The sequence below is a fragment of the Benincasa hispida genome, chromosome 8 (genome assembly GCF_009727055.1).
Source record: "Benincasa hispida cultivar B227 chromosome 8, ASM972705v1, whole genome shotgun sequence".
Lineage (NCBI taxonomy): Eukaryota > Viridiplantae > Streptophyta > Magnoliopsida > Cucurbitales > Cucurbitaceae > Benincasa > Benincasa hispida.
The window spans coordinates 32,771,532-32,784,582 of NC_052356.1; the positions used below are offsets into that span (position 1 = coordinate 32,771,532).

At 33.7% G+C, this 13,051-nt stretch overlaps 2 protein-coding genes across 2 annotated transcripts; both read left to right on the forward strand.

The window, feature by feature from the left end:
• The first annotated feature begins 5,285 nt into the window (after positions 1 to 5,285).
• Positions 5,286 to 5,794, forward strand: LOC120084020 (protein ALP1-like). Its single transcript, XM_039039923.1, has 2 exons — positions 5,286 to 5,322; positions 5,403 to 5,794. Exons 1-2 carry the CDS (start codon positions 5,286 to 5,288, stop codon positions 5,792 to 5,794), a joined length of 429 nt encoding a protein of 142 aa, XP_038895851.1.
• A 249-nt stretch (positions 5,795 to 6,043) lies between these two features.
• Positions 6,044 to 6,694, forward strand: LOC120084021. Its single transcript, XM_039039924.1, has 2 exons — positions 6,044 to 6,337; positions 6,449 to 6,694. The coding sequence occupies exons 1-2, from the start codon at positions 6,044 to 6,046 to the stop codon at positions 6,692 to 6,694; spliced, it is 540 nt and encodes a 179-aa protein (XP_038895852.1).
• The last annotated feature ends 6,357 nt before the right edge of the window (positions 6,695 to 13,051 follow it).

Consider the following 13,051-nt stretch of genomic DNA (forward strand, 5'->3'; position numbering starts at 1 on the left):
CAAACACTTAGAAATTTCCTTCCCTTCAACATAGGATTTAACTTTCACTTAGGAGGTGTTTGATAAATGGGTATGAGTTGTTGGGTTGGGTGGGTATTTATTACCTATGTTTGTTAAACCCATAAAGAAAAACTGTGGGTTATTAAAACCACCATTTTTACCCACTCAAAATTAACCCTAAAAATCAATGATATTTTCATTTCTTTCTCTCTTCCCTCATCTTTGCCGTTTGGATTCTCCCCCATATCTGATTCTTTTTTTTTTTTCGTCAAACCTTTGGATTCGCCCAGATCAGTTTGGATTCGCCATTCAGGTGTTTTTTTACGCCATTCCCCGTTGTTCAGTTTCTTCCATCATCTTCTCTCTTCTCCCACGGTTTGGTTTCTTCCCTCATCATCTCTTATTTCGCATTCTTTTTCATCTTCCATTTTCTTTCTACTATTGTTTTTCTTCTGGATTTTTGTTATATTTTTCGATTTCTTCCCTCATGTTTTCATATTTATCTTGTCCTTTGTTTACATGTATTTTTTCTTTATACATCCTAATCTGATTTTCATTGCAAATTTGGTAGCTAATTTAATAGAGTTTTTGTGTTATATTACATAAATATTTTTTTCCAGTTCATTTAAAATTGTTTTCAGCTTACTTTTTAGTTTTACAAAAATTTGATATGATAATTTGGTTCATTGTTTTTGTTGGATTTCTTCCAATGATCGATCTTATCTTATGTTATGTTCAAATTAATTCTACTATCATATTTGTCATATTTGTATTTACTTGTATTTACTTGTATTTACTCTAGCTGAACCACCTTGACTTTACTTTGGCTGAACCACCTTGACTTTACTCTGGTGGCTAATTACTTTCAATTGACATTCATTTTAATTAGTTTCACTTTTTAATTAATGAGGTTAAGTGCACTTAAATGCACCCAACTCTCTCCAACAACCACCTCTTTCTCCCTCTTTTATTTATAGACGACTTCCCCACTCATACTTTTTATATTTCTCCATTGTCTTTCTCTGATATAGTGTCATCTTTCTCTGATATAGTGTGTTGGTGTTGAACCTTCAAAAAAGGTATGTTGTTATTGGTGTTCCTTAGTTCAATTTATTTTATTTTATTTATAATCTAACTATCATTATTTTGTGTTTCTTGTATGGTCCAAACTAATTGCACAAATCATTCCTAATTAGTTTCGGGAGGTTTGTTATTTTGACGTTTAGAGTATCTCCCTTTTTTACTGAAGTTGGGGACTTATTTTATTTTTTTTTATGGAAATATGTTATTTGTTAATTGTTGGTCATTTTTTTGGGAATACTAGTTCACAAATTTTTTATTAATTGTTGGCGACATTATATTTTTTTAATCTAATTTTTTTTATGAATTATTGGTGAAATAGTACTATGTAATTTTTTTTATTTAATAATATGTTCATTTCAATTCTTTTTTTTTCCAGCTTCAATAAGAACCTATTCTATACATTTTTGTGTGTTAGGATTAATTTTAGTACGTCTTACTATCGTTTCAGAATCAAAATTGAAAATTAACGTTCTGTTTGAAATTATGTAATTGTAATGAAATGATGGTATTAATATTATAACCAATATTTAATTTTTGAAAAATATAGTTTCTAATCGGTGACATAAAAATTAAAAAAATATTGCACACCAATATTCATACAATCAATTCACCAAGTTTTGAAAGTATGGAAAATGTAGATTTTTTCTATATACATCGTTTTAACACAACTTTCGGTGAAAATTTGTTATCCTAGGAACTAGGAGTATGACAACAATTTTTTTGGAAGTTGATACAAATTGTTCATAAACCAATCTAGGGGAAAAAAGAAGAAGAATAAGAAAGAGAGAAAAAACAACCCACTAAGCCCTTAAAAAGACTTAACTAAAATACCCTTAACCCTATCCTTAGGGAAAAAAAAAAAACCCCACTATGCCCTTGAAAACATGTATTGTTAGATTATTATAGGTACATTGAGAAATAAAAACAAAACTAAATTATAACCCAATATGCCCAGTACCGACGCTTGACATCGTTTGCTATTCTTTTTTAATCATGAAACATAATCCGCCAAATACCTTACCCTTTCAGGAACAACTTGTGTATCCCATTCCCTATAATGATGGATACTGTTGAAGACCTCTTTTCGATCATGAGAATTATTTTACACTCTTAAATATAGTTGTTCATAACACTAACCACATTATTGAACAACTATCGAAGGATAGAGAGACAATCGACATATGCTAGGCACTGCATTAGGCAGTTGACCTTCTTTTGCCTCATTTACGAGAGTGACTTGGCATGTCATGATAGCACCCGAATGGATAGACGTACCTTTACGATTCTATGTAATATGCTACGGTCGACTGGTTGTTTGGAACCAACAAGATGGATGGATATCAAAAAGATGGTTGTGATATTCCTACACATTCTTGCACACGATGTCAAAAATCGAGTGGTAGGAAAAAACTTTTCAAGGTCTGGTGAGACAGTTTCGAGATATTTCAACACAGTTCTTAGGGTAGTCTTACAACTTCACACTGTTTTGTTAAGAAAACAAAAACTGATCACAAATACATGCACCAATGGAAGATGGAAGTGGTTTCAGGTACAAAAAGTACTCAGTTTTTTATATGAATACGTCATAAATATGCATGCGACGATAGATTTTTTTAATTCATTCTGATCAATTGAGAGAAACAGAATTGTCTAGGTGCGCTAGACGACACATACATTAAAGTGAATGTTAGTGTCGTCGATCGACCTCGATATAGGATGAGAAAGGGAGAGATTGCCACAAACGTTCCTGCGGTATGTGATCAAAATGGGGAGTTCGTCTTCGTTTTGCCAGGGTGGGAAGGGTCTTGACACATCCCGTACCAGATTACCCTCCTAACCTGAATGGAATGGTGACTGCAGCAGTTACCAACCCTTTTGCTGACACTTACTGCCTATCTTACCTGTTAAACCTTGCTCAAACCCTGAATACATACATAATAACTCAGAACTTAACATATTTACATTACAGAGTTTTGCAGCAATGTTTATACATAGATAATACAACCTAGTGAGCCCCATCAAGAATACTAGTCACTAGACAGACACATGTGTACTAACTAATACAGGTCCTCAATTACGCTTCCTTCAACTTGTTTCTTTGAGTGGCAGAGCAGCAGCAGAATAGTCCTTTAGGAACTAACTGCTACCTGAAAAAGAAAAACATTCGAAAACGTGAGCTAGAAGCCCAGTGAGTGACTTAATAAAAGTATAAATCTCATGCTTAAAACCGAAAGCTTGAGAACATAATACTGAAACTAAATTATACCAAGCAAACGTGTACATAAAACCTTAAAAACCACCATTAACATCATTATTCCTCAGTTGAGAACGAGCATACATTGCTCTAGCTCCCAACGTCTGTTATCGGCTAAGAGACCCATACCTCGGTCTCTCATTCAGACCTGTCTACGTGCTCATGGAGTTTTCTATGTACCGTCAACACCTTAGGTACATTTATTATGATTCCTTCCTTACCTTTGGTATCCGGCTCACTAAAGCTATCAAGTTCTCGAAAAGCATTTAAAAAATAGTTCTCAAATATAGCATAGAGAATTCTTTAGGATACCTTCCCTACCTTCAGTATCCCTTTTATATATTTAGGAATACTAACGCATGTACTTTGACAATCTTAGGTATTTAAAGCATAGTACATCAAGCTTCATACGACCTTAGCTTTAACCCTAATGCATGTTTCATACTTTGCAAAATAAGTTGACTTAAATCATGTTGAACTAGCTCGTAAAACTATTAGCATGCATTAGATATGGGAAACATACTTTGAAAACTCATACATTAGTAACATCATGCATTGATAACATTCATAAGCATTAGCGATTCCAAACTATCCTTCTAACCTAGAAGAAGATATGACTACCTTTATCCTTAGTTGAGAGTGAACTATCAGATCTAACTCTCAATGCCAACCTTAGTAGGGGAGAACCTTTTTGCTCAATCCCTCGATGTCGTATTACCTACGTGCACGTGGTTATAATTGAGTACCGTCATACCTTAGGTACTTGACTAGGATGCCTTCTCATTGTTCTTCAGTATCCTTAGGACACCTTCTCATTGTCCTTCAGTATCCTTAGGATACCTTCTCATTGTCCTTCAGTATCCATCATATAACTAGTCATAAACATTTAGTTGAAAGGATACCTTCTCATTGTCCTTCAGTATCTATCATATAACTAGTCATAAACATTTAGTTGAAAGGATACCTTCTCAATGTCCTTCAGTATCCGTCATATAACTAGTCATAACCATTTAGCTGAACACTAAAGCTTAGTGCTCAAATCATCATACTAGTTCATCCATCATACTGGTTCATCATAAAAATGGAGTTACTTAAACATACTGAAAGTATTTGGACAAGATAACATATCTAAATCATGTCAATTCCATAGAAGACATGCTTTACTTAGCATGAGAAACAATTTCACAAATATATTGCTTGGCAATTCATTTAAACACTTAGCATGGGAAATATCTTCAAGAAATCTTAGTTTCTAAATCATTAAACCAGTAAATCATCACATGGTCACTCACAGCTCATTGGCCTCTTAACGGGTTATACGCCTCTTCTAGCTCTTCTTGGCCTAAAAGGACATAATTCTCGGTTAAACTACTTAGAATTCTTAGCAAAATACCTCAAATAGTTCATTTACTAATGCAAATTTCATCATCAAAGACAGCTTTACTAGCGAGATTCTCCTCATGAGCGAGATCCTCATAAGCGAGATCAAGCTTTTCCTAGCGATACTCCCTTACCAGCGATACTCAGTCCAATTTCTAGCGAGATTCAGCCCAATTTCTAGCGAGATACAGCCCAATTTCTAGCATAAACCCTCTTTGTGCCACCTGGCCCACTATTGGTGATGAAGGCCAGGATTTAGCAAAACTCCTTTTTCTAAGTTCACTCACAATATTACTTTAGCATTACACCTTATTAGATGGCGTGGTCTCATTCATATACTTATTATGCATTCCATCATCAAGCTTGACCTTCCTTAGTCTTGCCGAGTGTTGTCCTACTTTTACACTTAGCTACCCAAGAGCCTATTTCTTCTTGCTTCCTTGTTCTACCCTTCCTAAGGCATGGCTTCATTTAGCTCATTAGAAGACATCACATTACTTACTCTTACTTGAAGTAATTAGACTTTGGGTTTTACAATTCTACAGCCGATTCAAGGATTCTTAGGGATATGGTTTCACGACCGTATGGATTAAGGGTTCTAAAGGGTATTATAACAACCATATACATTATTTAAACATGTGTACATGCCACAACACATGTGCATGACATTTCAAAACATGTACAGGATACTATTGCCTATATGATGTTGGATACCCCAACGCTAAAGGATTCTTGGCACCGTACAGAGGGGAACGATACCATCCCTCTGATTGGCGTGGAACAAGAAACGCACCGACAACTGCAAGAGAATTTTTTAACATGAAACATTCTTCAGCAAGGAACGTTATCGAGCGAGCATTTGGGTTGCTAAAGGGGTGGTGGGCTATTATTAGGGGAAAATCATTCTACCCAATACAAGTCCAATGTCGAACAATAACTGCATGTTGCCTTATTCACAACTTGATCACAATGGAGATGGGAATCGGTGCAATGCTTGACGTGCCCAATGAAGAGAATTCTGCATCAGTTGGTCTTGATGGGGATCATATTGAATTTGTTGAATCATCAGAGGAATGAACCAAGTTTAGGTATAACTTGGTGGTCGAAATGTTTACTCAATGGCAAAGAGCCTGATTATTCAATGTTCATTGCTTACTTTTCTTTTACTACTGAATGGAATTTAATTATGGAACATTCCATGTATGTTGTGAAAATGTTTTGTGCCAAGTTAAATTAGAACATATAATTTCATCAATTTATCCTTCATTTGTGCATGTATTTAATTTATAGCATCTTTTCATTCAACAAACGTATGCATGCAGCATCATGGCAGGTAATGGTAAGAGGTCTAAACACGTATGGTCGAAGGTGGAGGACGCTAAGTTGATGGAAGCCCTATTGTATTTGGTGGAGACCGGTTGGAGGTCTGACAATGGGACGTTTCAACCAGGATACCTACAACACTTGGAGCGAATTCTGCATGAGAAAGTGCTCGAGTGCGCACTGAATCAGAACACCATTGAGTGCAAGGTGAGGAGTCTGAAGAAACAATACAACGCAGTATCAGAGATGTTAAGTCAATCAGGGTTCAACTGGAACGAGGAGTTCAAATGTGTCCAGGTCGAGAGGGATATTTTTTTATCTTTGGGTTCGGGTAAGATTCTAGAAAAAAAAATGTACGGGTACGTGTTATAATATAAATATTAATAATGTGTATGTGTATCAATGTAGAGTCATCCCAATGCGAAGGGGATGTGGAACAAGTCATTCCCACATTACGATGACCTCTCCACTGTATTTGGGAAAGACAGAGCAGTAGGGCAATCAAGTGAGAACCCATACATGATGGCTACAAATGCATTCAGAGAGTTTGAAGATGATATTCGACTTGGATCACAGGACTATCACACACCTGAGGTTCGCCAGACAAAATCACCATTAAATCAAGATGGAATAGATGAAGAGCTAGCAGAGTAATCTACAAGTAAAGCGAGTGTACCTGTCGAGTCATCTCGAGGCAGCAAGAGAAAGAGGCCATCATTCCAAGCTGAAATGATCGACATCATGAGAACGACTGTTTAAATACAAAACACACACATAGGTAGACTTGCATCGTGGCAGAAGGAAAAGTATGAGCTAGAGTTCGGGTGTCATAAGGAAATAGTAAATGTCATATACAACATTGATGGCCTGGATGAGGATGATCAGGTCACCCTTATTGACCTCTTTGTCATAGACATTCAGAAGATAGATCGCTTCCTTGCAGTACCAGAACACATAGGGAAGAGGTACTGCCTTCGTCTACTAGGAAGAAACATGTAGACTAACCACTAATATTTAAACCAGTACCCCTGTATTTTGTTTATAGTTCTTTTGGATAACAACAAATGGACAATGGACTGTCATGTCGAAAAGAATGATAACTTTTGCATACATCATGACATATAATTTTTGTGTTTGTATTATGACATGGATATTATAAGTATTGAAAAGAACATATTTTTTTTTTTTTGGGAAGTGGCCACATGGTCGGTCAGTTCATATAATTTTTGTGATCTTATTAAAAATGTTATTGTACTACATCACATTCTCACCATCATAATCAAATAAAAGGTAATTATCCTATATACAAGTTCAATTCCAAATATACTATCCATATTATATAAAAATAAATTGTATGATATGTGTAATAATAATGTTAAGTTAGCAAGATTTAATATATATACATACAATATACCAATTAGTAGTTGGTATAATTACCTTCAATATATATACATACATTCAATATATATACATACAATATACAATATATCAATTAATTGAGCAGCAATATGAAATATATTTTGTTGGTATGTTTTACCGATTGAAGAAAGTTAGAATTATTACAGTTTTTGAAAAGAATATATGAAAAATAATCTATTATGTTCTACAAATTGAGGAAAACATTGAGATTATCTAGTTTATGTGATAAATGATTTAAGAAAATACGTGTATATTTGAAAATTAATCAACAATAGCAAAGAATAAAACTAAAAAATAAAAGAATGAAATAAAAAACAAACCGAAAAAAATATAACTAATCTCATTCACAAAAAACTGCATTAGATCACCCAATTCAACTCAACTCAATTTTGCACAACAAACACAGACAATAGTTATCAACTCAACTCAACTCTGCAAACAAACATAGACAATTTAACTCTCCAGATAATAATTACCAACTCAACTCAACTCAACTCTCTGCTTTTATCACACACTAAACACACCCTTAGTTAATTCCCTTAATTACCTGCTTAGGTAGGGAAAATGGAAATCTGGGTTTCACATTTTCTTTTGCAAAATCATGATTATGGTTAGAAGAAAATTGAGGAAAAACCCATTCTCTCTTTTCGATTTTCAATTCTATTTTCGCCAACTGTTGTTTTTATCTCTAATTGATTGACCTTTTTTACATATAGAGGATCATTCTATTTTCGATGACCTTCCTTCGAACAAATAAATGATCTCTTCCTTATAGTACCAACTATCAACCAATGATACTAATCTTTTCAAACACTAAAGTCGGCATTTTTTTTTTTTTTGCATAATCATAATATAATTTGAATGTTTCGTCATCTTCACTCGCAAATACCATTCCAATCTTAACTTTACTTCATGTTGTATTTCAATTCTATGTTTAATTGAACGAAATTTAAGTCAATATCGCCTACATATGTATTGTAATAATTAACTATATAATAAACATATGAAGCAAAAAGTGTAATTTATATTGTTCAATTTAAAAGTTATTCGTTGATTTGATAGCAAAATTAAGTAACATACAATTGAGCAATAATGCCACTAAAAATAATAAAGAGAGAAGCAAAATTAAACAATAACTTTTTAAGAAAAATAACATAAAACATAATGGACCAATATATTTCTACATAAAAGCAAATTAAAAAAGACATAAAAAAGTTAAAATAAAAAGAAAAACAAAGAATGAATGAAGAGTGAAAAGTAAAATAATAATAATAATAATGTGAAGAGTCCAAAATTAATTGAAGGAGAGAGAAAAAAGGATGGTTATAACATAAATTAAATTTATAAATAAATTGAAGGAGATAGATAAAATGTTGGTTGTAAAATGTGAAAAATAATGAGTTAAAAACAAATTTAAAATCATATGGGCCATATAAAAATACAATAAATAAAATTATAATGTTACATGACACTCATTCAATGGTAGAAATTTATCTCTAGACAAAATAACAATAGTTATATTGGCTTGCTAAGCTTTTTATTTGTAAATCTTCTCTTTAGCTCATGTAACCACTAAGTGATTTCTATGGGATTCGTTATGGTTTGTGAAGTTCAAGGGAAAACTGTGGAAAAGAGATACAAGGAGTGCATAGGGCTCGAAGCAACAGATCTGGGCATTAAGACATTGGGGTTATAATGGGTTTGTGGTCAAAGAGCGAGTTAGTTATGGAGAGATCTTGATTGAGAACAAATGAAATTTAATATCAAGTAGTTTTCATATCAAAAACACCATAAATAAAATTTATAAATAATGCTACATGGCACTCATTAATAGGAAGAGGTAGGAAATCTTCCCTATTACGATAGGACAAGATATAATAGTTATATTGGCTTACTAGACTTTTTGTTTGTAGGTTTCATCCTTATCCAGTGTAACCATGTCTGATTTTAGTGGGATGGGTTTAGGTTTATGATGGTCGAGGGAAAAGCTTAGAAAAAGGCTAGGAGGAGAAGTTGGTGAGGCTAGAAACAAAGAGATCTAGGTGTGAAGACGATGGAGTAGATGGAGTTATGATGGGTTATGTTGATGGAGAGGGAGTTGACTGTCAAGAGGTCATGGTTGGGAATTGAAGAAAGTTAAAATTAAGCGAGGGTCATATAAAAAAATACCATAAATAAAATTTATAAATAATATTGCATAGTACTAGTTATTTAAATGAAAGAGGCAAAACTAAAATTTTCCCTCAATAATGTAGCAATAGTTATATTGACTTGCCAAACTTTTTGTTTATAGGTCATAATCTTAACCCGTGTCACCATTGGGTGATATTGTGTGATGAAAGTGGACTTGTGATGGTCAAGGAGAAACATTGGAAAAGGGTTAGAAGAAAGAGTGGTGAAACTCAAAAGGAACAAATTTTGGCATAAAGATGACCAAATTATGATAAAGTTTGTGGATGGAACGAGAGTTGTTTGTGGGTAGGTCTTTGTTGGGAATGAAGGAAATTTAAAATAAGGTGGGGGCTAAATAAAAAAAAAACCATAAATAAAGTTTCTACATAGTGTTATATGACACTCATTACGTGAAAGAGGTAGGAAATCTTTCTTATTACAGTAGGACTAGAAATTTTCTCTATACAAAGCAATAATAGTTATACTGGCTTGCCAAACTTCTTGTTTGTAGGTTCCATCCTTAGCCCATGTAACCATTTTAGTGATTGTAGTGGGACGGGTTTGGATTTGTGATGGTCAATGGAAAAAAAAAAAGGGCTAGAAGCACGAGTGGGGTGAGCCTGGAAACAATTGATCTAGGCGTGTAGATGATGGGATTATGATGACGTTTGTGGATGGGGACAGAGTTGCTTGTGAGAAAGTCTTAGTTCAGCATGGAGGAAAGTAAAAATGATGTGGGGGTTATATAAAAAATACCATAGATAAAATATTTAAATAATGCTAGTTGACATTCATTCAATGAAAGAGAGAAAATCTTGCAAACTACGGTAGAACCATAATTTTTCTTTAGACAAAGTACCAATAGTTATACTAACTTGCCAAACTTTTTATTTGTAGTTCTCATCTTTAGCCCATGAAACTATTGGGTGATCATTGTGGGACGGGTTTGGGGAGTGGGTAAGGTCTTAAACGAATGGATCTCAACATGAAGATGATGAGATATAATGGTCAAACAGAAACTGTCAAAGAGTGATACGAGGAAGAGTGTGTGAGGCTAGAAACGAACGGATCAGGATGTGAAGAAGATTGGGCTATTATGATGGGGTTTTTGAATGGTGAGGGGCTTGGGAATGGGGGAAAGTTTAAATCAGGTGAAAGCGATATAAAAAACACCATAAATAAAATTTATAAATAATGTTACATTGCACACAATCAAAGAAAAGAGAGAAAATCCTCCGTACTAAGGGCTTGTTTGTGGGATGGGTTTGGAATGGGTTGCACTTGAAAGCCCATGTGTTGGTTGGCTTGGATTTAAACGTCGGTTTGGTTTGCATCCCACTATCCCCAGTTTTGCATCCTCACCATTATAAATCCCATGGTTTACTCCCCCAGTTTCGAGGGCATGCGTTTCACTTCCCCAGTTTGGCATTCCATAATTTCATTTTCCTTTCCCTACCGTATCACAGACTCATCTTTGTCTTTATTGTTTGTTTTCTTCTCTCACATGCTTTCTCCTTCTTCCGTCTTGTCCCCTCTAAAACCAATTGTTCTATGATTTTCCCCTTCAATGCTCATCTGATCTTCGTCTTCCTCCCTTATTTCATGTCCTTTTTTTACTCTGAAACCCTAATATGTGGAACCTCTAATGCAAAGGGAACGTCGAAGCCCTCCCTTACAGCTCTAACAACCAAAAATTACTTCTCTTGCCGTCGTCAACGACTTGATAGAATGGAGTCTTCTAACCTTGGGAGTTTAGTAGGGGAGGGCTCCTCTCCACAGAAAGGTCAGTTGCTTATACTTGAGGCCGATGATGATGATTTTAATTAGATTTGACATTTGTTTGTTTCACATGCTTCAAATATGTTTGTATTTCGTTCTTCTTTTTTTAAAAAAATGTGTTGGATTTGTTCTATATTCGCTTGTTGTTTCAGATTTGTTCTTACTTGGATTTTGATTTTTTCGGATATGTTTTGTTCTTATTTTGCCTTTTTTCGAATGTGTTGGATTTGTTCCTAATTTGATTTTGGGTTGCATGTTTCGTATTTGATCTGCTTTCATGATTTTTTTTAATATTTCGAGTATGTTCTTCTCGAATCTAATTTGCATTCTTTTGATTTGTTCTTATTTTCACTTACCTCAAATGTGGTGGATCTGTTCCTATTTTGGTTTTAGTTTGCATATTTCAGATCTGATCCATTTTTGTGATTTTTTGGTATTTTCGAATTTGTTGGTTCTTGTTTGCATTCTTCGGGTTTGTTCTTATTTCCCCTTCCTTCGAATGTTGTGGATCTGTTCCTATTTTGGTTTGGGTTGCATGGTTCTGAACTGATCTGCTTTTGTGACTTTTTGATACTTTTGGATTTGTTCCTCTTGGTTCTTGTTTGCATTTTTTAGATTTGTTCTTACTAATCATCATTTTTAGGCCACTAATGAGAACTTTTTTTTTTTCCAAATGTATAATTAATTGATATTTTGCCTATATAGGGTTGTTTTTCATTAGTTACAATTTGATTTTTTATCATGGAAAAAAGAATTATTTTTAATTACATATGTTTTATTTTTTCTTTGCCTAATTACTTTTTAGAAACTTAAATTTGTCTTTCCATTACTATTCTCTTTCTTTATTAAATGTGTATGTTTGCCAACTAAATATTTGATGATATATTTATCGGTTCATCTAATTTTGTACCTAAGGCCTCTTTAGTTTTAGATTTTTTTTTCTATTTTGTATTTCATGTATTATGTTTTGGTGAAATTATAACTCACTTCTGTTTTTTGGATTTATTTTATTACAACTAATGGTGTATACTTATACTTGTGTTGTGATTATGGATGAGAAGGATAAAGATGCTGACCCTATTCATCCTTTTATATGTATTATTATTATGAGCAAACCAAAAATTCCAAACCCGATACCTCTATTATGAGTTTTCATTTTATCATTGTTTTGACTAATTCAAACTTATTTCCTGTCTTGACTTTGAATGGTTGGATCATTAGTTTGATTCTAACCAAACTAAACATCCAACTATTTATAGTCAATTAGTTGTCTTTTCATCCATAAATATATTAATTTAGCATTATTATTATTATTATGGTTGAGTTGGTTGTTGGGATAGATTAATGGATATGTCATTTCCATTAATTGAAGGGTGTTTGAAGGGTGATTGGGTTTTAGTTATTCTATTAATACAAGTTTTATATATATTCATCCCTCTCACAATCCTTCACTCCACCTCTTCCTCTTCCAAATTGAAACTATGCAAGGGGTCCACTCCAAGGGGTAGTAATAAAAAAAACTTATATATTATGTTCCTTTTTTTTTTGTGTACTAAATTCTTTATTCTTTTTTTTCATGTGATGGGCCTATTGTGGACTCACTTCTACAACTTCACTTCTTTTGTTAGTTTGTCAAGTTAA

What these genes read in the sequence shown, in the direction of transcription:
- LOC120084020 (XM_039039923.1), top strand. Translation starts at nt 5,286, where the DNA reads ATGGTTTCACGACCGTATGGATTAAGGGTTCTAAAGG. An exon ending in TGGATTAAGGGTTCTAAAGG is followed by an intron (nt 5,323 to 5,402) that starts GTATTATAACAA and finishes AAACATGTACAG; the next exon opens with GATACTATTGCCTATATGAT.
- LOC120084021 (XM_039039924.1), top strand. Translation starts at nt 6,044, where the DNA reads ATGGCAGGTAATGGTAAGAGGTCTAAACACGTATGGTCGAAGGTGGAG. An exon ending in AGGAGTTCAAATGTGTCCAG is followed by an intron (nt 6,338 to 6,448) that starts GTCGAGAGGGAT and finishes GTATCAATGTAG; the next exon opens with AGTCATCCCAATGCGAAGGG.